General features: G+C 33.4%; 1 protein-coding gene across 2 annotated transcripts; it reads right to left on the bottom strand.

Moving 5' to 3' along the window:
- Positions 1-820: 820 nt before the first annotated feature.
- On the bottom strand, positions 821-18450 carry LOC110022772 (uncharacterized membrane protein At4g09580). 2 transcript variants are annotated; one of them, XM_020721874.1, is made up of 5 exons: positions 18108-18450; positions 2654-2924; positions 1654-1824; positions 1252-1330; positions 821-1059 (listed from the first exon to the last, which is right to left on the bottom strand). In XM_020721874.1, exons 1-5 carry the CDS (start codon positions 18275-18277, stop codon positions 1046-1048), a joined length of 705 nt encoding a protein of 234 aa, XP_020577533.1. In that variant the 5' UTR covers positions 18278-18450; the 3' UTR covers positions 821-1045. The 2 variants fall into 2 exon arrangements, with proteins under 2 accessions (XP_020577533.1, XP_020577532.1); XM_020721873.1 differs by having other exon boundaries at positions 827-1330; positions 18108-18448.
- Between the last annotated feature and the right edge of the window lie 6659 nt (positions 18451-25109).

The following is a 25109-nucleotide window of genomic DNA, read 5'->3' as shown; positions in this document are numbered from 1 at the left end:
GTCCACAACCCCATAACGAATACATTCATATTACATTGTAAATCTAAGATACAGGATTTAAAAGGATTTTGAATAGCTTTGATTGCAGAGAAAAGAAACTTATATAATGTCATTTACATACATACCGAACAATTCTTAAGAATTCATATACCTAACACCTAAACTTTCATTTTTAACCCGCACAACATTCCAATCTTTCATATCAAATAAAAAACATCACTATCACAATATTTATATAAGTAAAATAAACTTGTTCTTAAGCAGTTAAAATGTTTTAAATGTAAATATCAAACTTTAAAAGCTAGATATGCAAATACATTAGAATTTTGTGTAATGTTCATAAATTTTCCATATATATATATGCATCTCAATAGCTTCATTCACATGACATTTCTTAAGTTAGGGTTACCTCCTTGATGTTGACTTGTAAGACATTTGTAAAAGTATAGGAATCACTCTTAACAGCATGAAAAAACCACACATCATCACATCCTCAATAATAGATCTTCAAGTCAATGTCAACATATCAGTTAAGGAGGAACAGCTGTAATAATAATAATAATATTATTATTATTATGCCCCACCAAAGATTTCATTTAATTTGAATTTTAAATTAGTAAAACTTACAGGCATATCACACAATTCTTATGTATTTGCATACATACCACCTAAAGTTTGACATTGACATACACTCTGTTCCCATAAACTTATGCATGAAAAGCTGTATTTCAGCTTTAAAAAGTTAGTAATGATATATTTTTAATGGGATAAAAATTTTAAGAGTTATGTATGTAAATATAAAAGATTTTAAGTAGCTACATTAAGGATTGTGTGGTATGTATCCAAAATCCAAATACCCCTCCTTGTTAGTATATAAGAACTGCTTCATTTCTCTCATCAGTAAATCAACTATCCACATTTCTCATATTTATAGTTTAAAGCAGAATGAACGAATAAATTAAACTTTCATCTCAGTACCTGAGGATGAATAAACAAGGAGTTGATTGCAGGACAGGATGGCATGTACAATGAGCGGCTTGGAATATTAACACTTGATACCTGACACCACATAGTAGAGAAGCTGGCCAGTTATGAAACTTAGAAGTTATATACAGAAATTGAAAGAAGAAAAAAAAAAATAAATGAAAATCAGAATGTGGTTGGGGTATCAGTTAAAAATGAGCTTGGAGTTAGCTTCACATTCTGCCATCTTATTCTTGCTAAATAATGTCGGTGTTACCGAAACGATACCGATAAGGAACAGAGTTGCTACGGATTGGAAGTCATAGAGGTCACCAATTGATTTTAGTTCTCCCAGGGCAATTCCGGCCTGCAATGAAAAATGTGAGTTAGGAGACACTATTTAGGGAAATTTACATACCTCGCAACTAAACTTTCATATGCATCATAAAATGAGTATTTCACATTTAAAGAGGGGTAATAGTGTTATTTTTTTATGTGATATTAAACATTTGAGTGTCATGTGTGTAAATATGATGAAAGAGGGGTAATAGTGTTATTTTTTTATGTGATATTAAACATTTGAGTGTCATGTGTGTAAATATGGAAGTTTAGTTGCGGCTGCGTGAGATGCGTAAATACATAAAAATTGTGTATCAGAAATGAACAATGAAAAGCAGAGGTGAATGATACCCTGACTGTGACATAAGCAGCAGGTATGAGGCCAATAAAGGTTGCTAAAAAGAATATATGATAGGGAACATCTACTATTGGTGAAGCTACATTGATGAAAGTGTTTGGCAAGGTAGGTGTGACTCTGAGGAAAAGCATGTAGTTCAGTAATTTTTCCCTTCTTTTAGAGACCTGCAGAAATTGAGAAAAAGAATATGAGAAAAAACATGCTCAGCGTTGATCTTAAGATTGATTATTAAACTGCTCAAATAAAAATATTGAAATATTTAACGAATCATGTTTAAAGTTTAAGGGATATTTTTAAGAATTTCGCAGTGTGTTCACGAACTTGGACGATAGATGTTATTGTGACAAATAGAAAGTTATTATTTCACAAACTAAAGGCACATTTTTGAAAATAGTAGGGGAAAAAGAAAAATAAATTATTTAGTTCGATGAATTTGTGGTGTAAAATAAATCAAATACAGAGGCTTTCAAAATTAAATGTTTGGCTGGGTGAAAACAAAATGCAGCATCAAAGTTTGAAGAACTTAGAATTCCCCTTACAGTTCAAAACTTATGTATTTTGAATTAATTAGATTTGGGAGATTTTCAAAAGATTTTCAAATAAACTATAAACTATGGGCCATCGTCGACAGCCTGCACGCGACAAACTTCATCATCTGCCCACCGCCTGCCAGTCATCATCCCTCATCAGCTCCCACCGCCACCATTGTCTATCATGTTTTATATTGATTTCATTTTTCTTTTAAATATAAAATTTAAACTCCAACATTTATTTTGCATCAAACCAAACAACTCCATAGCTTTTCAAATATAACATATTTCAATTACACTGCATTCATTTTCACTAAACCTACAGGCCCTAAGTTGATTGTTTTCTCTACACCTGTTCATGAGTGAGAAAAACATCGTACAGAGAAATGTTCCCATTTCTTGTATTTTCATTTACCCTCATTAAGAGAGAGAGAGAGAGAGAGAGACAGACACCAATATTTACCTGTGCTTGGAAATATCCAAGTTTGTCTGGCCATAGTGAGAAGGCAAGGGGCCTTCCTATCAACTTCGATAGAAAATAACATGATGATGCACCAGCAGTGGCAGCAAAAACCACCAAAGCCACGCCTCGAAACACTCCAAAAAGGGCACCAGCAAGCAGGGACATGAAAATTGTCCCTGGAATCATGAATGTTTGCATGAAGATGTAAACTGAACAATAACCTATCAAAACTTGAATAGTGTAGTCACTAGCGTAGCTCTCCAGATGGTCCCTGCAAAAATTAAACAATGCCCAACCTAAACTATCGATTCATGCTTTGCACAAGTTAGGGCAATAGTTGAACAAAATTGCAGTAAAATGGAGCAAAACTATTCATCATTCATGCGCACTTATAAAACAATATCAATTGCAGTGGAGTAACTAACTATAACAAACAATAATCACAAAGCGCAGAAAAACTCCAGAAGAATTATTATGTTAAGTATGAGAAACCAAGGCAAACTCTCTTGTAAATCATTTGCAGAGAAACTAATTGTACCATCTCAATTACAAAGCAACATTCTAAGAGCTCATAATGAAAGAAAAATTAATGCAACATTAAATTTTAAAATTGAACAACTTTGATTAAAAAAATTTTACATGCTAACGCGACAAGATGCCCGAACTACCCCAAATGTTGTAGAAGGTATGTTTACGGCCTTATGCCATTTAGCTACAACATTACTTGCGTAGGTCCCATGAATTATTTAATGTCTAGTCTTTGTTGGGTCTATCAATTGAACAAGTAATCTTAAATTCTAGGATGCATATGAAGCTTCCTACTATAAAATTGGAAAGTATGAAGGCTGCTACACTTATATTAGTTGATTGTGATGTGATTATCATTGATAGACATCTATCTTTTTTTTTGGTTATTCCACCATCCAAGGGTTTTGATATTATGTTTGGCATCACATTTCGCCGCAATTAATTATTTTAGAAATGTGTTGTTTTTTTGCCTGCAAAATCTAAGATTTACAGTCATGGAATTCAGCACAAGACTCCCTCACTGATATCTTATACTCAAGCTCATAAGTGATAACAAAATGCATATCATACTTTTTTTTTGTCCTTTGAGATGGATTCTAAATCAAAGACTAAAAACTTGGAGTACCTCCATCCATCAAAGAATTGTCATGAGGTTTTTAAGATGAGTTGTTGGAACTACATTTGAATCAAAAAGTTCCAAGTTTTTTATTGACTTAACCTTGGGACCATGCTTATATTTAAGGCACAATATAAAATGGTCATAGCTAAATTATGGGAGCTTAAAGCTTAGTTGGAAGAAGAATGTGCTTGTTGTGCTTATACACACACACACACACACAATTAGACACACACACACACACACACACAACACAATAAGATGTTTTCATATTCTATTGGAACTACATTTGAATCAAAAAGTTTCAAGTTTTTTATTGACTTAACCTTGGGACCATGCTTATATTTAAGGCACAATATAAAATGGTCATAGCTAAATTATGGGAGCTTAAAGCTTAGTTGGATGAAGAATGTGCTTGTTGTGCTCATACATACATACATACATACAATCAGACAGACAGACAGACATATACACACAGACACACAGACACACACATACAATCAGACAGACAGACACAGACACAGACACAGACACAAATACATATAAATAATAAAATGTATGAATAAGATGTTTTTATATGCTTATTCAAAATTATATTTATTTTGTAATTCTAAATAAGATGTTTTCATACTAAATACATAATCTTGCAGCTGTTCATATGTGTTTATTAAACTAAAATCAATTTCTTTCATATCTAATTTGATCTTATATCTTCTAATTCAGATTGTATAGAATCAAAATCATCTTCCGATTCATTTCTAATTTGTCTATGTTGGTTAATCTAAAAATCTCATATTAAATGTTTCATCTTAATTTTCGTAAGTAATTTCATTTGGTACTAATATGGACTATTCTAAAATGTATTAACACTCCATTCAGTACTTGCATATATCTCTGAACTAAATTTTTTATCTGCTATTGCTTTAATACATTGGCTTGCTAACATTAATTCTATTTCTTCATTGTTTAATTCAAATTTAACATTGGAATGTTCCTGCATTTTTCCTATGAGTCCTATAGTTATTCTAAGATTTAACGATCCAGCAATCATATTATAACTTTTAGTCTTGATTCATATCTTCAAATGTTGTACACATTCTCTAGTATCCATAATAAAATTTGGAACAAAATATATGATGGCTCTATTATCATTCATGTCTATTTCAAATGATTCGATTATTGATTTTGTTAAATCACTCCATCGATTATCTAATAACACTACCAAAGCCTCTGTTCCTAAATTTTTTCCTATGCAGACCTTTAACTTCAATCATAATCAATCCTATATGTAATTGTGTCATCCTTTGTTGCCTAATCTGTTCTCAATTGTCATTTACTATTATTGGTAAACTTAACTGATCTAAATCTAATACACAACTTACATTTTGTTCAGCTATTGTTTGTATTATAGATAATCTAGATAGTAGAGAATTTTCATACATTTTATTTTTTATTTTTACTAAGTCTATTTTCTTATTATTAAACATATTCAATTGTGATTTAATATCTACTATTTCAGATATTTTCCTATCAAATTTAGTTGGCTTTTGCTTAAATAAAGATATATGTTTTTCACCTCCTACCATGATTTATAACTTATTGGTCTATATAGAATAATTTCTTTTCCTTTGCTAGAGATAATATTTATTTTTTCTTCTATATTTTTTAACTTATCTTAAATAGTTATTATTTTTTCATATAGTTGTATTAACATTATTATTTGGAAATTTAATATTTTAGGATATCTTTTATCACTACCCTGCATTCATGAGTAATTTGTTAATCCTAATGCTTCTTCATGAGTAAAGATTCAATCTTTTATAAATTTGAAAATCTTCAAACTTATTTATGCTAGAATTATTCTAAAAGTAAAGATTCAACCTTTTTAATTTTCTCATTTTTTATTTCTAAAATATTTTTAGATTACTTAGGTTCTTTTAATAAAGTTTCTATTTTAGAGATTAATAATTCTAAGTTTTTCTGATATATCCAAATTTTCTTTAATATATCATCATTTTGTTTCTTCATATATTCTAAATACAATAATGAAGCATGAGATCAACATTAGTTTGACGGCCTTGATGATATTGAAATATATAATATCGAAAATGTCATGGAGACATAATAAGTGAAAGTTAAAATTTTTTACTATTCATTTTTTACCAGCACGAAAAATAACTTTTTATCAGTCTTGACATCTACTTTTACCATGAGAATATTCTTCTTCTAGATTATGGTGACTTAAAACAACTTTTGGAATTATTGGCTACATTTTCCAAGTTATAATTAATGGTACCATTAAGTAAAGCTTATGATTGTGGATTAAAGAATAAAAATAGAAAAGGTTAAGACCTAAATTTGGATAGGATTAGACTCATATGTTGAAGTTCAAAAAATAAAACATGTGTTTTAGATTATGTCGGTCTTCACCAAACTGCATTTCAGAATATACATTTTACCTAATATACAGTCTATCATAAAAATAAAACATGTGTTAGTCTAAAGGCCTTCGTTTAAGTAGAACTAAAACTGAATATATGGAATGTAATTTTAGTAGTAATAGCTCTAGTGACAGAAGTGTGACTTTGGGTGATCAAATTATTAAAAGGTGTGAACGATTTAGATATCTTGGGTCCGTTGTCCAAAGCGATGGTGATATAGATGGGGATGTTAATAGTAGAATTCAAGTTGGTTGGTTGAAGTGGAGGAATGCTTCGGGCCTTTTGTGTGATAGAAAAGTACCGCTAAGACTGAAAGGAAAATTTTATAAGATGGTGGTGAGACCTGCAATGCTCTATGGCGCTGAATGTTGGCCTTTAAAAGAGAAACATAATAATAAGTTAAGTGTTGCCGAGATGAGAATGATTAGGTGGATGAGTGGCTTTACACTTAGAGACAAAATGCGGAATGAATATATTCGTGATAGGGTTGGTGTAGCTCCTGTGACAGACAAAATTAGAGAAAGTCATCTTAGATAGTTTGGTCATATTAAACGTCGACCATTAGATGATCCGATTAGGAGAGTAGATGTTTTAAATTCGACTTGTGTTAAGAAAAACAGAGGTAGACCTAGGAAGACTTGGGCTTATTGTATTAAAAATGATCTTAATTTACTAGAACTAAATGAAAATATGACACTAAATAGGACGCAATGGAGAAAAAGGATTCATGTAGCCGACCCCACGTAGTGGGATTAAGGCTTTGTTGTTGTTGTTGTTGTTGTATACAGTCTATCATAAGAGTACTCAGATGTATAAAAATCTTAGAGGGCTATTTTGGTGGTTGGGGATGAAGAAGGATATTGAAAGTTTTTTTAATGAGATGCTTGACTTGGAAAAGAGGTAAGTAAAATAAATAAAGAGCTAGGAAATGTGTGAATCTTTGCCTATTCTGAAATGGGAATGAAAGCAAATCATTATAGATTTCATGGTGTGGTTGCTGAATCTTTTCAGAGGAATGATATAGGTTAGGTGATCAATAGCATACATCATCTCACTCCTTACTTATTGAGAGATTTTTCATTGAATAAATTGACAGGCATTTATAGGGATAATACTAATAATGTCCATTGTTTATGATTTGTATGATGTTTCTTATGCATTGCTAGAGAGAAGAGGAGTAATTTATCAATCCCATATGATTCAACATGAGCGACAATTAACTTGAGAGCATCAAAGTTATGAGAAAGTACTAGAACACATCCTTAATTGCCAGGTTCATTAACAAAGAGGATTTTGTGAAATGTGATTGAGGCTACTTGGGAGTCAGAATGGATGTGTAATTGACCCTCGCTTATTCAAAAACTAAAAGTATGATTCTATAAATGTATTGACTTTGAATTTGGGAACAAATCTCTTTTAGGTGGATAGAATGTATTTAAAACAATTTTAAGAAGATGAAATTGAATTAATTTGGCTCAACTAAACAATGCCAGAAAGAGGGATGGGCAATTCTTTGAGATAAAAGCACTTGCCACTTTGCTTATCGATAGGGCAGTCAAAACGGCTCTTTGTTCGCGAACAACTCGTGTCGGCTCGTTCGCTAAGTTAACAAGCCGAACACGAACAAAGATTTGTTCGTTTGTGTTCGTCTCATTTTGATTCGAAATACTAATCATCAATTTTATATATATATATTAAATCTTTTAAAAATACTATTCATTAGTGTGTGTGTGTGTGTATATATATATATATATATATATATACACACACTAATGAGTAGTATTTTTAAAAAATTTAATTGATTATAGGCTAAAAAGATTTATAATCAATTAAAAGTATTAATTAAGAAAATAGAATAAAAATTCTTAAATTTGATTCAAATGATATTTTAATATAAACAATAAATTTTAAATCTTGGCCCAATCCTTAACATCTTATGGTTACGTGATTATGGTTGTCAGAATGACTCTTTGTTCATGAACAGCTCGTGTTCGGCTCGCTAAGCAAAAGAACCGAACACGAACACACTTTTTGAGCTTGAAATATAAACGAGGCTCGCTGGTGACCGAACCCTAGCGCTCGATCCGCCTCGGCACTGAAGCGCGCCTGCTCGATCCCATCTCTGCACCTCGCCCGCTAGCTGTGTCTCTCCTCTCCTTGCGCCAAAAACCCCGCCCCGCTCCTTCTCACACCGAACAACCGCCCGACGCTGCTCCTCCCTGAACCGAAGGTCGCGCTCCCTCGATCACACTCCTTCTCCGCTCGCTTGCTCCCCTCTCAACGCTGCGAACCGAAGCTCCCCGAGGCTCGCTCCTGCTGTGCCTTCTCTCGCGCGACGAGAATTGTTCGTCCAGCAGCCCTAACCGAATTTCCTTCACCTACGGCAAACCTCCCTGCTCGATTATCTCCAGGCCTCCACCGAAGAGATTTTAGGAAGGTGAATTCTAAACCATTTTTTTTATCGAATTGCAAACAATGGCCCTTTTGTTTGTCTCTGATGTGTGGATTATGTGCATTATGATTGAATGCCTACTTGATTTATTTCTGGATTTATGAAGAATCTTAGCTCTTCTTTAGAGTTACTGCTTGGAGCCATAAAGTTTTATATCCCTAAAATGTGCTTAGAATTTTGTTAAACATGTTTTTCCTAGGTTTCTAAAGAGTAAGTTATGTCAATTTGGAGTGTTTTATGATTGGTTGTTTCAGTAAGCTTATCATCCGTGGCACTTTATCTTGTGTGTTTTGATTATCCACTGTTCTTTTAATTGTACTAGCCATGTTTACTTGCTTTTATCTAGGAATCATCTGATACGCTAGTGTTACAATGATCTTGTGTGGGCATGGGAAAATGGAATCGTTCTTCATTAAATTTAAACTAATGTTTAAAAGTTGTTAAAATCGTGGGTTTGCTTACGTCAACCATGAATTATTGAATGTGAACTTTTTTCGAAATGAGTCTTTCTTCTACTATTATTCCAATATTCTTTACTGGAACCTGCTGATTTTTTTAGAAGGATTCACATACATACCACATAATTCTCATGGATTTACATATCCAGCACCCAAGTCTTAGAATCAACTTGTATGTCAATCATATGTACTTGTATGTCTAATACTTAAGCTTTGTTTTACATACATGTCACTCAATTGCTATGTGCTTGCATATCTATTACATTGGCTTCAATTTTTACGTGCATACCATACAATGCTTATATTCTCTACATGTAGAACCTAAGCTTTATAGTTACACCATTCTAATCTTTAATTTTACGTAAGAGGTACTTCTATTTCTTAACGTGAAATGTATCTTTTCACGCTTAGGATTTATATGTTGTTTTGGAAATAATTTGAGCACGATTTTGGAGCAATTTCGACACTGTTTTGGGATGTTTTTGCTTGCTGATTTAGAGAGGCTCACACAATGTTTTGAGGCGAATTTAAGGTCTGATTTTTATGCATTATTTTGGAGCCACTTTAGGTGCCAATTTGAGCTGATTTTGGGCACTATTTTGGAGCCACTATAGGTGCTGATTTGGGCTGATTTTGATCGATGTTTTGGAGTCACTTTATATGTTGATTTGGGCCAATTCTTCTTGGAAAAAACTTAAGCACTCTTCTTGAGAGTCCATTTAATTACAGTTGTTGAAAGATTTTAAACGTTTTTAGGTTGATTCACTTACTATTTCCTCTTTTGATTTGTTAGTTTTGAAAGTGGATCAACCTTTTCTTTTCTTTTGTTTTGGTATTTTTGTTAAATGGTTAAGTCAAAAAAATGAGAATTTCTGATTTAATTAGTTGGAAAACACTTATTTGAGGGTGAAATGTCTTAAATCACTTTAAACACAAGTTAAAACGTAGACTTCTAGATTTTAGGAGCATATCCTAGGTGAGAGTCCATCCACCTAATCCTCAGCATAGACCTCTTGAATTTTAGGAGCACACCCTAGGTGAAAGTTCATCCACCTAATTCTCAGCATAGACTTCCTAGATTTTAGGATTCAGTATAGACTTCCTAGATTTTAAGAGCACACCATAGGTGAGAGTCCATCAACCTAATTCTCAGCATAGGCTTCCTATATTTTAGGAGCACACCTTAGTTGAGAGTCCATCCACCTAATTCTCAGCATAGAGTTCCTAGATTTTAGGAGCACACCTTAAGTAAACGTTCATCCACCTAATTTTCAAATAAATAATGAAATTTGGCATTTGACCCTGATTCACAAATTGATCAAGACACTAGACACCAGGATGCACTGAGACTTATTTCATGCTTCCTTAATTAAATCAACAGTGAAATTCCCTCAATGACAACCTACAACGAAACTCAGTGCATCGGGATTTGAGCTTGAATATTACACTCAAATCCTTCTGGCAATTGAGAAAATTTGTTAACGCCACATATGGATCATCGGACTAGGATGAGTCTAGGGTTTAGATAGCGAGGGCGATGACGACATTGCTTATGTGTGCTTAAACGAGAGATACAAAGTGAGATTATTAGAATAGTATCTCCTACCTCAAGAATCTTCAACAAGGGAGAGAGAAGAATCCATGATACTATTCACCGATTTTTGTAGGATCGTTGCCCCAGACATTCTTAGGTTGTCAGTAGTTCTAGCACGATTAGAGTGACTAACCTGTGGACTACACGGCTTTACAAAATATTTACAAAAATAAAATAAAAATTTCTTTTGCATGATTAAAAGAACTCTGCATAAAAAGACTTAAACAACATTTGCATTTTTCTATGAAAATTTATAAAGGTCAACGGCTAGTCACTTGGATTGAGATTAAGGACTGTCTTCTGTAGATTATCGGGCTGATAACTCTTATTCAAGATCGGGAAGCACACAACCTAGCTCTAAGCCCCCCCCCCCCCCCCCCCCCCCAACTTTTACCAAGGTCTTATACCCAGACTTGATCTTTCATATGTGGCTAAGGGTTTGTTTTGCTCGTGATTTTTTTACAACTCATTTTTCCGACTTTCGCGCTGGGTTATCTCGCATTGTTTAATTTTCTTGCAAGTTTATTTAAATCTGTTGCAAATCATACTATGCTCACAACACTAATAACGCAAGGTACGCTTTTACAGTTTATTTACAGCATTTTACTTTATTGAATTTAACATTTCAAGTACATTTTATTTACCTGTGATTTGCTTATTCTCTATGCAAAACCAAAATCGAAACAAAACAAAACAAAACCAAATTTTGACACCAAAACTGTGAAGCATAAACCACCAATCTCAAACACTTAAACCTTGGAGTCATCGCGACGACAGGAGCTTGGAGCCAACTTTGTGGGCAGCACGGCGAGGAATTCAGACCGAGCAACAAGAGCATCTTCTTCAGCATTATCTCTTCCTAGCATAATAACAACTCATAAGATTTCGAGGTAGCTCGACTAGCGCGACGTAAATCCTCACACTCCTTTTTTTAGGCACCTGTGCAACCATGTTGTGCAACGTAAGTCCTAACCCGCCTTAGATTCCGAGGTTGTCGTGTGACACGACGTAAACCCTCTTATTTCTGCGGGTTATTTGCATAATCGAATATTATGCATTCGTAAGTCCAAAATAATAAAATTGGCAGTATTAAACATTCAAATAACATTTTCTCTAAAACATAGTCGTACAATAGAATAGTTTGAGAAGTCACTGAGGTTCCTCCTCAAGATCTGTGATGCCCACTACCCTTTACTTCCATTGAACTCCTGAAAGAACTGTTCCTACTTGAGCCACTCCCATTTGTTTTTCTACGTCCTACCGTGAAAACTTAAAACTTTAATTCTTAAAGACTAAAACCATTAATCATTATCGAGAGTTTTTTCACGTGATTTCCTTCATTTGAGATGTAATTAACTATAGGGGCTTGCCTCTATAGGGAACTTGGAATTCAGGTAAAATAAATCTTATTTAATCTTTGTATAAAATAGGGGAACTTGTCGGTCATACATAAAAGGTTCGCAGACCAAACGGATGTCATAAATCTCTTAGTTTGCAGAATTGGGTCTATCGTCGAAATCTACACTTATCTTTCGGGAGGGTGTAGTATTCGCGGTATCGGGCACGATTATGCAATCTATTAGACAAATGAGATCCATTTGGTTTCATTTTTTTCGAAAATTAAAACATACTACTTTCAAAACCCAAACTATATATCTATTATATTAAATTAAATTTCAAAAATTATTTTCATATTCATATTTTTAAATCCCAATCAAAAATTTGACCGACACACCCCTACTTATCGAGGAATCAATGAGTGAAATGATAAAATTTCTTCCCTTATTCAAGTCCCCATTTCCTTCATATTTGATATCATCATCTTGGTTGATAACAATTTCAGATTTAGTTATTTTTTTTATAAATTCCTTGAAAAGCAAAACCCTTAGATAATTATGATTTTACCCAAATTTTTGCTAATTGAATGAAAATCCATGCATCATCAATTTTTTGGAACAATTCTGATAAATTTGAGATGAATAAGATTTTATCATAATTAACCATCAATTTTGAAGAATTTAATCCAAATGATGCAAACAAACTAAATTAACTAAATCTTCCAAAAATTAGGGTCAATAAGAACAACAACAAAAACAATAACAACAATAATACTAATAAAAATAACAAAAATAATAATCATTTTAAGCACTATGTTGATGTTAATTATAAATTTTATGGTCTAGGCATGATGACTAAGAAACTAACGTTTGCTTATGTTTTTTAACTTTAAAAAATGATCTTAATTTATTAGAATTAAATGAAAATATGACCCTTAATAAGACACAATGGAGAAAAATGATTCATGTAGCCAACCTCACTTAGTTGAATAAATGTTTGTTGTCATTGTACTTTAAGTTGGTTTCAAAAGTCTTTCATGCTGCCATAAATTAGTTTTATATAGCTTCACGGACATTTAATCAAGCTAGGTTGCATGATTAGTTTACATCCATTAGAAGTTGTAGGTCCTAAAATATGAATATTAGCATGCTTTCACTTGATCCTTAATAGAGTTTAAATCTCATATTGTATGATTAGTTTCAATAACATAATGATTTAATAAATATTTTTTTACTAATATGGTTTAGATATAATCTGCATGACATGCATATTGTTAACATATAAAAGTCATCAACTCCAACGCACAAAATTCATTAAATCAAGTGTGAATAGGGCTTTGGGCTTGGGCCACCTCATCCACACAGCTTTAGGAGGGGAAGATGTGTGGAGCTGCCGAGCAAACCTACTTAGATTAACAAGAGATGATGTTATGTATGGGGAAATGGATTAAGAAGCAAAAAGGTGAGAATTGCGGAGAGAGGGAGAGAGAACTTATAATATGATGTAGACATGTTCAATAATTTTCTCCTACAACCATAATAATTAGGGGTGCAAACAAGCCCAGCTTAAGCGAGCTCAATGTCTTTTCATGTTCGGCTCATTTAAAATTTTTTTCGGCTTAAAATTTGCTCATGTTCTAAATAGCTCGTGAAAAATATGTTCGTGTTCGGTTAATTCAATATTATTGATTTGTTTCAGCTTATGTTCAAATCGAAATAATAATTTATTGAAATTTGATAAATCAAATAGCATTATTAAATTTCGGCAATAATGTTTCATTTTAAAACACTTCCAACACAACTGCGTGTAGTTCTATGATTTCAGGTGCGCGTGCTTCATTTTTTTTTAAACATCATTCATAAAAAATTCTATGGGCACTTACATACACACCACCCACTTTGGAAAAATTCTAGGAGCATTTACATACACCCCATTCTTATGTATTTACATATATAACACCTAAATTTTGTTTTTTATATTATAAACTAAATTAATGATATCATATCAAAGCTACCACTATTTTAACTTTTACACATTATTTATTTATTTTTTAAATAATTCGAGCCAAAATAAGCAAAACACGATCAAACTAAAAATTTTGTTTGTTTCCAGCCTGTTTGTTTAACAAACGAATCAAATACAAGCTACTTAACGAGTAAAAAAAAAAAAATGTTCACGAATGATGAGCTTTTTCTGACAGCTCTGATTATAAAGACACTAAATTAGTAGTTATAGAAAAAGGAAGACGGTGATTGAAGTATCATCAAACAAATAGGTAAAAAACACACAAGTAGAATCGGAGGTAATTGTTTTTGAGTAATAACTCCTTTTACAAGTTACCTGTAACAAAATCCTCAAAATAGAATGCTAAGAACCGAACTTCTAATACAACTACTCCCATCTTCTTTGTAGAATCTTAAGATCTTCCTAATTAATCTGTCAGCTATGCTCTATGTTTCTATAAAGCGCTAAAGATCGTGGAGAATGTAATAGTTGATGATGCGTCACATTATAGGATTAAGAGAGATCGCATATTGACACGCGACTTCACAATTGGTAGGCGGTTCTAACATACTAACCAAGAGCAAACGAGTATTTATTGCCCAAATTTGTGTTGGTTGGGTGGATGCTGACCAGCATGGTTGATTCTAATCCTAAGTCGGTTGAGGCAGCTTAATGCATCGAAACTTATTGATGTATTCAATCAATTGCAATGAATTACTTTTGGTAGCTCATTTTGAACTGTCTTCCCAACCATCTTGAATGGAAAACCTACCTAAGTACTTATGAACATGATCCCGTGTCCCAAGGAGCCAAATGAAATTGAAGAGTTTGAATTTCTTGCCCCATGGACAAGACCCTATTCAAGTGTAAAAAAATAAGCCATCACACATAAGTTAATTATATTCAATGTGCATTACCTGAATTTAATGTCCAATTTACCTTGACTAATTTCTATAGCTGTGACGATATAAAACATATTGAAATCCTACCTTAAGCATGCTATTTGTGTTCTATCCCTTATTATCATCAACAGATATATTTATGTAGGTTGTTATGGGATAGGATCTGTTACATCCAGCATCGTTTTAGCTCAGGTAAGCTACCAAGTCTTTCAAACATGACCTATGATATGGGAGGTAAAAGGTCGCATAAGGACGCCTTTGGTCGATGTTGTCATAGTCCAGACCAGGCATGCCTAGTTGGCAAACAATTCAAGTCGATTTTTTTTTAATTTATTGATACTTAATTGATTTATATGCATATGAAGATTTGCACTTGCTCATTTCGACATGATCCTTTAAGCTACTAATTTGTTTGTGAAATACTCTGACATATGAATCTAATGTGATCTGAAAAAACATAAACATGCACTATATTTCATTTGTTTAATATTTTGTCTTAACATTCTTATGGAAGTGCATCATTCTGCAAGTCATTGTCACATTAATATCCACATGTGATTCACTATGAATTATAGCAGTATCGTTATATATATTTGTGTCTCGTGATTTCTGTATCATGATTTAGCCATTTGTTAAAAAGTAAAATTATTCAATTTTGCTCTTTTAGGGGTGATTATAGTCGGATTCTGTGTAGAGTAGTATCTACACCTATCTGATTGAGTTTAAGTTGATCAGAAACTCTTTTATATTTTTTGCATTAGTTTTTAAAAGCTGTATTTTAAACTCTTAATGTTGTGGTTAAGAATTTCCTCGGATGATTTAGCTTCACTGATGTAATTGGAGTGAGTGGCTTTGATATGTTTATTTGGGGATTGGATGTATACGACAATTGCATGTAATATTTGAAAGTCAACATTTAGTTATTTTGTTGCCAAAAAATTTGTGCAATGCATCCGGTGTAAAAGTAAAACATTTCAAATCATAATTTTCAAAAAAAAATAATACACTATAACCTAAAAGTCCTATCAGGTTACAATGTATTGTGCATAATTCAACCAATTGTATTTTAAAAATAATGGAGAAAAATAAAAGCTCATGAAATTTTTATTAAAAATTTTAGCAATGTAAGAGAAAAATTTAATACAAAACATGCAAACAATAATATATAAAAAGAGCATGCGCATTAATATATTAAATCCATGTAGCATATAAAAGTAAATGACCATGATCACTAATGGCCCATGCAAATTTACCAGAAATTTACTAGTATCATATAAATTTTATAATGATTTCATAAGAGTTTATGACACTACAACTCAGGAAAAGGGCAATAAATTGTGGGAATAGAGAAATAATAAAAGCAAGGGGTAATTTCAATCAACTTGAGGTGAACATGATAAAATACCCATTCTTAACCTGAATAAGTAATTAAAACAATGCAATCTTTTAACAAATATCTTTAATTCATGACTTAACCTTCGGAAGTCATTAATGGCCTAAAAGGTAAATCAAATGGTAAATCATAAATGGCCTAAAAGGGGAAAGGAAAGTAGATAGATAAAATTTGAGCCGTGTAGCAATCAAAATCAATAAGAAACTGAGCATAACATGTGCTGATCTTTTTAAAAAAATGACAATTCATCTTCATATTAGATTATAATCACACTTTAAGGTATAGCCTATGTACACATATCCATAAGCATGAGAGCAAAACAAGATCATGTAAGAAGAGGAAAAAAATTTTAGTCAAAAAAAAGGCAATAGAGAATTAATTAATATTTTCATGAGTCATAAGAAAATCTATAGGAAAATAGAGAGATTATAAGAAAAATATTAATTGTAGAATAAAATTTATCTTTTTTTTAATAAAAAATTAAGGAAAACATCTTATAAGCTCATCTTAAGGGAACACGCATCCATAAATGTGCATCCAAAACTAGAAATAGCTTATTTGTCATTCAAAAACAAACAAAGATCACCCTACATCATTCATATTTGCTTTATCTAGGAGATTATCATACAGCACCTAAGCATTGTAGGTCAAAACCCGGCATGTGAAGACTGCACAAATTTCTACTACCTACAAATCCGTGTTATTGCTTCAACTAAATGGCAAGATAAATATATATATATATATATATATATACATAAGAGCTAAATCATGGTTGATATTTTATTGACATTGCTGGAAATTGTTAAGTGCAATTTATTGAAAACAATTTAATAAAAAAAGAATACTAACATAACGTGGGGCTACACGCCATCTCATTTTTTGAATGAGCTTCATAGTTTGCATGTTTCTTCTAAGAAAATATCTTCAGTGCTAGAATAATGGTAAAAACTAATTGGGAAAATATAAGTCAAGAAAGGAAAAGGAAAAAAGGTTAACAACCAAATTCAAACCATGCAACAGCTAACTCCAAATTCCAGTCATGTCATCATGCAACAATGAAAAACAAGCCTCCAATGGGGATCCGCAGAAGGTTTAATTTCAACATATTAATCCCATCAGGAGAATTATAGCTAAGAAATCAAGGAAAACCGATCAAATGAGACCGCATGTCCACAGTAATTAAACAGCATGTTAAAGTTTTCATCACGAGAAAATTGAAAATACCCTCTCAACCGAGGACCGAATAGATCATAACAAAACAAAGCATAACCTACCTATATACATGTTATTCAACTCTTCTTAGAGCAACATATGTGAATAATGCTTCAAGTCTTAAAGCAATGCAAAGGATTCTTTTAAAACAGCAAACACCAATCACCAATCACCAATCACCAATCATCATCATCATTACCATTACCATTACCCTTGCCCCAAATCTTTCGTATTCACTCTTTTCAAAAGCAAATAGATCTTAAAACTGGAAAAAAAAAAAGTAAAGATCGTTAACTATTCACTCAATATCCTCCCCAGAAGAAAATTGCTGCCCATTTGGCAAGCTCTATCGGCACATCCTCCTACACTACCCGAGTATCATTCCACTCCAATTCAAAACCCAAACCACAGAAAATCACACTTTCAGATCTGAAAATTTACCAAATCACCACCTACTCCTTGACAAATCTTTCTAAAGCATGACAGAAATAAAAAATAAAAAAAAAACTAAAAAACCTGAGCGTTTGCAGCTCCTCGAGGGTCCGCGGAAGCTTCAGGAAACTATAATCCGATGGTGGCATGGAGAAATAGACGGCAAGAAGCCCGATCCCGAAGCTCACCACCACACCCAACCCAGCCGCAACCTCCCATCCAGATAGCGGGAACTTCGATGATCCCTTCCCCATTTCCCCTTCCCCTTTCTCCTCAAACTAGGGCTCCCCGATTGTTGACAGCAGAGGAGAAACGGAAAGAAGAGGGAAATGGAGATGCAAGAGGGGAGGTAGAGATTTGCGGAGCAAAACGAAACAAATATAGGAAAATAATTGCTTCCGCTACGCTGAATCCTCTCTCGGTTTATTGTGTCTTCGCGCATTTATAAGACAAGGAATAAGGAATATCTGTACCCCTCGTTAGGTTAAGTCCGTATATGCGGAATCCGGTTCTTATTTTGTTCCGGAGGAGCAATTCAACTCATAAATTGGAGAAATTTTGGCCCGACACGGTTTCCAGATTGCAGCAAGTGGCTGTGCGCTAATAACGTGTTGATCATTTGCCCGAAGCGTGCTGCATGTTTTTTTTGGAAAATTTATTACATACGGCCTGATCATAAATTAGGTGATTTACGATATTTTGATGGGGTCCACCTAAATTTTTTTTTAAATAAAAAACTAAAATATATCCTCACAATATATCACCGTGATCTACGGTCAAGATCGGATACCGCATGCAGAGATCCATGCGGTGTCCGTACGCAATAATTTTTCCCTTTTTTGGGTGTTTTTCAACATAAAAATACTATTCTTTTCTATATATATAGAGAGATAGAGAGAAAATAAGTATTGTAATGTTGGAAAATGTAGTCTATATTTATTTAATAATAAATAAACTAAATTTATTATTATTTCATATGATATTTTTAGTGTGTGATAGTTGTTTAAAGAAGCAACTATGAAGTTGGTGCAGAAGAAAATGTTCAAAAAAAAATATAGTGATTATTATAAATTTGTCTTATTTTTCAAAATTTACAAGTCTTCTGTCACTCAACACATGTCAAGCTGCAAAATATAGTTTTTCAAAGTAATTTTTTGAAAAAGTTGACAAAAAGTAATTTTGTCAAATATCTAAAAATATGATGCAACACTACACTATTAACACACATTTGTACTCTAAAAATTAAATTATAGTAATAAGAATATAAAAATAACTCTATATTTTACTATAATCCTTTTGACTAAATTGATAGTTTAAACAACTTACCCAACAAGGCAATTCCACCAATATTAGAATTATCCATTTACAAGCTCAAATGATATTTAAAGCTTGCTTGGAAGGTTAATCAACATTTTAAATAATTACATGAAGAGAGAAGGAACAAATACATTTTTACATATCTATCTGTCCTGAAATTATCCCGAGTCAAAACTGTTTGACCCGAGCCTAACCTTAAAATATAACATGAATCATAATATATAACATAAACCTGACCCATCTTCAACTTAAGTGACTTTAACGTGACATATGTAACCCGTTTAACATATGTAATAGCAACTATTATAATCAAATTTAAATCAATTTCCGATCAAAACTGAGTTCATTTTGGGTCAAGTTCGAGGGGTCAAATTAAATTTTGGTCCAGGGATCAATTTTGGGTGGGGTCAACCCGAAATCGACCCAAATAATAAATGTGTTGAATTTTTTGACCTGAACCTACTAACAAGAAGTTTAAAGCAACCTACACTATTCACCTCTAGCAAGCCATGACCATCTATTGAAAACTATTATCATGGTAAGACACATTGGGCTAACAAATAGAAACTAAGGTGCCATGAAATTGGTTTGCTCTCACCAGTTTTGATGTTTTCTAATGATGACGAAACACACGTGTATTCTCTAAATCCTATTTTGAATCATTTGATCATCATTTTTCTATCATCAAAGCCATTGTGCTCGTGATATTAAGAGCTCCTAGAATATTTTCATTTCTCAAAACTCAAAATTTTTGTGGCAAATCTAAGTGTAACTCCATGCATCATTTTTTTTATTAAATACTAAAAAAATATAATTTACAAAAATATTAAAAAATGCCTTTTTTCTCCATTGCATCCTATTTTTTATTAATATTGAAACAAATGTGAATATACACATAAAACAAAATAAAAAATTAACTATTTTCTAATAACAAATTTGAATTAAAAATTGGTCAATGCCATATAGCAAACTTTGCCATAGGGAGTTGAAGTTGAAAATAAAGCTATCAAATATATATAATTCATCTTTTTACATGATATAACCACATGAGATAATTCATAGTGATTAATAAAAATTCTTAGGTTAGAGATAGAAATATCATCATCTTTTAGTCGTATAAACAAGGTATGGCAAGAATGGTGTATATATATATATATATATATATAGTAATTATTTCGAGTCAAAATGAGTCAAACACAAATGAACAAATCTTTACTTGTGTTCGGCTCATTTATATATCAAGCACAAAAAAAATTATTTACTTAGCGAAAGAATTGAACTCAAGTCACTTAACGAACGAAAATGAGTTATTCCCGATCAACGAGCCATTTTAATAGCCCTATTTTTAAGCATGTGCGAACAAAGATGAATAGGGTGGCCACATCAACATAATTTCATTTAAAAGTGATGTGACATTCTTATCCAGTGTTGTATGTACATCCTTTCAAAATATATAATATTTTATTTTGAGAATGAGCCTAAGAAATTTACACATCTGCATATTTATAAATCTAAACATGTATAAAATGGAGCATGAATTTATTTATTTATTTCTTGGCTTGTGGTTGTGATAAAAAATGTCATATAACCTTTCACATAACATTTATTTATTTTTTCTAACATTATTTTAATATGTTGACTTTGTTTTTAAGACTTAAAATTGGTGTTTGTATTACAAATAAATTCATTAAATTCAGCTTTTGTGTAGCTCGAAGTCTCAAAAGGGTGTAAGAACATAAAAATAAAATATATTTAAGACAACATGTTTAAAAGTGGCTGCTTAATTGGCTATAAAGAAAACATTTTTGTGCTAAACTTGTGGCAATTTAAGGGCCCGTTTGGGGGCAGTTTGAAACTGCGAGCAAAGTTTTGAAAACTCCGTCGAAGCGTTTGGATCGCGTGTTTCACATGCATACGTAAAAATCGCATTTTAATTTTGTGAAACACGCAGCCCGTAGTATGACCCTCACGTGCGGCATTTTTGATCGCTTATTTACTTGAAGCCCCGCGTCTTCTCCCTCGCTCGCAAGAGATGAACGCGGCGCTGCAGGCTAGCTTCGTGTTCGTGGAGGTCGAAAACAAGCAGATAGCCCTCCGTGAAAGCCTAGCTAGTCAGCAGGTTGCGATCCAGGAGCTTTCCGTGGAGTTTGAGGAGGAGCGGAATGCAGCAGCGACGAGCCCAAGCGAGACAATGTCGATTATCCTTTGCCTACAACGCGGAAAGGCCAAGGTACAATCACCATGGTTTTGGGCTAAACTGGGTGTGAAGGGTGATATGTATTGCAGGTTTTGGGCAGGAGAGGTAGTGGGAAAGATGGGTTGAGGGTTTAATTTGATTTTATTTATGTTAGTTTTCATTAATCTAATTGATTAATAATCAAAATTGTTTTCTTCTACAACTTTAGCCGCAGTGTCAGCTGAGCTTCTCTCCATCTTTTCTTGTTGTCTGCTTTCATTTACATCTGTATAGCACTATATCTGACGTTAAATGCTTCATTGAAGGATTGCTTTAAAGGCCGTTCCACAGGACATAAGAATTGTCTGGTATGTAAATGCTTATGTATGACACTGATGTTAAATTTGAAAGTTTAGTGTTGAACCATGTAAATTGTACCGTATTAGCATTTTAGCATGTTGTATGATTTTGATTTCTCCACTGTTTTGCACAATAAGATTTGGGCTCGAAAAAGTTTCAAATCTTGAACTTCAATAGGCATTACTCAAATACCAGAGGTTATCCCTTTCATAGTTGTAATTTTGTCCAATATGGATTTTTGGGTATATTTCTACATATGAACATTTATGTAGTGACATTTGATAGGAACATAAATGGTTCAGTTTATAATTCCCGGCCAGTGATGCTACCCGTAATGCATTTCCAACCAAAATGTCTTTTGGAATTTCTGATGTCAGCCACTCAAGCTGAGCGAAAACAATATAGCAGGATTTACATGCATACTGCTCAATTCCAATGTATTTACATGATTAAAACCTAAACTTCAATTTCTAACTTCAGCCACAACCTTATCTAACGTGTGAAGGTGTATTTCACTTTTTTTATATGTAATTGTTGTTGGTTGGAGCCCGATCCCGCCTTCCCGCTCCCGCTCGATTGCGAAATCGTTCCCGCTCCTGTTTGCTCGCGAACCGCTCCAGCCAACTCCCGCTTACTTTCGCGAATCGTCGTGATTCCCTTTTTGTTCGTGATAAAAGGCAACACACGCACGACTCTCCTTTAAGTTTTGAAGCACGACCTTTTGTTCTTCTTCGGACTTCCATGGGACAGTAGAAGGACTTCTACGGGAGAGTGGAAGAGAAGTGCAAGCATTAGTTCATTGCTGCAGAATAAGAAGAAGAAAGAAGAAGAAGAATATTGTTCTCCCTTGGCTTCTTCTTGGTGGCTTGTGGCAGAAGAGAATTTGGGTTTATTTCTCTTGTAAGTCTATCTTCTTCGGTGTATCTCGGTGTAGTTTCTTCGATCTATCTTAATGTAGAGAGAGAAGAACAGAGAGAAAAGAAGAGAGAGTGTTAGATATTACTTGTTAGATATTACTCATATACCATAAAGGGACAGATTTTGGAGCGGAGCGGAAGATTCTGTCCAAATTAAGCTATTTTCCTTATGTGGGTTGGGGGTGTGATACATGGTTAATTTGGTAATTACATATTGTACTTCAGGGTTTTCTAGGGTTATAAATAGGTTTGTATGTAACCCAAGGTGTTATCTCCAAATTCTGTAATCTCTTTTCTGAATATTGAAAGAAATTCGCCGCTCTGCTTCCGAGGACGTAGGCATCTTCGCCGAACCTTGTTAAATCTTTGTGTTCTTCTGGATTTGTGTCGATTACTATTTTTCTTCACTTTAATTTCTCAATAAGTGGTATCAAAGCGAGGTTGGAGGGCATAAAATTTTCCGGCGCAGGAAGAAAGAAGATTTGAAGAAAATTTGGCGGCTAGGTTTCAAGGATTCAAGCTTCTGCGAATTCCGGGAGTTTGGCGAAGCTTCGGAGGAGTCGGCGCAGGAAGAACGGCGACAGAGGAGTTCACGATCTTGGATGGTTCAGAGACGAAGGGCTTGCGACAGTTCCAGTAGTTCGCAAGATCAGGCGGGAGATAAAAGTTGTTCGCGCGGGAGTTCCTGTTCGCGATTCGCTGGGGACGGAGCACAGCATGAAGGAATCTGGAAGAATATTCTCCTGAATTTCCTTTAGAGGAATTTCATTTGTTGTGGTTTAATTAAAGAAAATATTGAATTTCTTTTGACAGAATTTTTTTTGTTGTGGTTTCATTAAATAAAATATTTAGTTAAGAAAACATAATTAAAATTTTCTTTATTGGAGGCTGCAGAGAAGAAAATTAAAAATTCTGATTTTATTCCTTTACGAGAAAAAGTAAAGTTTTTGAACTTTAATTAATTAAAAGAAATATTTTAATTAATGAGGATTTAATTAAGAAAGTTTAATTAAGAAAATATTTTAATCTTTTCTTAAAAAAAAAATTATTTCCTTTCTGAAAAACTTAATTAAGGGAATTTTTTCAATCTTTTTGAGAATGATTCTAAGCAAGCAAATGCAGAATAATTTGTTGCAGGATCAATTTCAAATGACAATATCTGGCGTGAAATTCGAGGTGATGAAGTTCGATGGAACTGGTAACTTCGGATTATGACAAACAAGGGTGAAAAATCTGTTGGCACAGCAGGGAATCTTAAAGGCTTTGCGGGCAACAAAAGCAGATTCCATGGAGGATGAAAATTGGGAAGAAAATTACAACTACGAGTGGCAGCTACTATGCGTCTATGTCTGGCAAATTCAGTTATCTATCACGTGATGAATCTAAAATCTCCAGGGGAGATATGAAAGAAATTGGGAACTCAGATTATGGCTAAATCTCTGACGAATAAAATGTATCTGAAGCAAAAACTGTATGGGTTGAAGATGCAAGAAGATTCTGATCTGGCGCAGCATATTTATGGTTTCAATCAAATAATCACAGATTTATCACGGTTTGATGTGACTATCGAGGATGAAGACCGAACAATGATTTTGTTGTGTTCACTGTCTTCTTCCTATGAACATCTGGTGACCACTCTTACATATGGGAAAGAAACTATCAAAGTTGATGAGATTACTACAACATTATTGGCTCACAACCAGTGGAAGCAGAATGCAGGGGAAAACTCTCATGGCGACAGTTTATATGTTAAGGGTAAGCAAGATTGTAGAAGGAAGAAAGAGCATGAGGGTTATAGAAGGTGAAATTCCAAATCTAAGTTCAAAGGCAAAAAGACAATTCATTGCTACAATTGTAAGGAGTCAGGTCATATGAAGAGATATTGTTCAAAACTCAAGAAGCAAACTAGGGAGAAAGGTGTGGATCATCGAAGTCTGTAAATGTGGCGCAGAATGACAATTCAGATTGCAGTGATGGTGATATGCTATCAGTTTCATCAACTCAGTTCACGGATGCATGAATTCTTGATTCTGAAGTGTTCTTGGAAAACTAACTAGAGTCAGTTTTATAACTGAAAAAATATAAAACTGAAGGGATTCTTGATTATGTGCATTCTGATGTATGGGGTCCAGGGAATCGTCATTGGGAGGATCTCAGTATTTTGTTACATTTATTGATGATTTCTCTAGGAAAGTTTGGGTGTATTACTTGAAACAGAAATCTGAAGTATTATCTAAATTCAAGCTGTGAAAGCTGGGGTGGAGAATCAAACTGATCGTGGAGAACCAAACTGACAGAAATATCAACTTTTTGAGG

Source organism: Phalaenopsis equestris, unplaced genomic scaffold (assembly GCF_001263595.1).
Source record: "Phalaenopsis equestris unplaced genomic scaffold, ASM126359v1 Scaffold000202, whole genome shotgun sequence".
Lineage (NCBI taxonomy): Eukaryota > Viridiplantae > Streptophyta > Magnoliopsida > Asparagales > Orchidaceae > Phalaenopsis > Phalaenopsis equestris.
The sequence above is the reverse complement of the archived record's forward strand: the minus strand, read 5'-3'. Positions and strand labels throughout refer to the sequence as shown.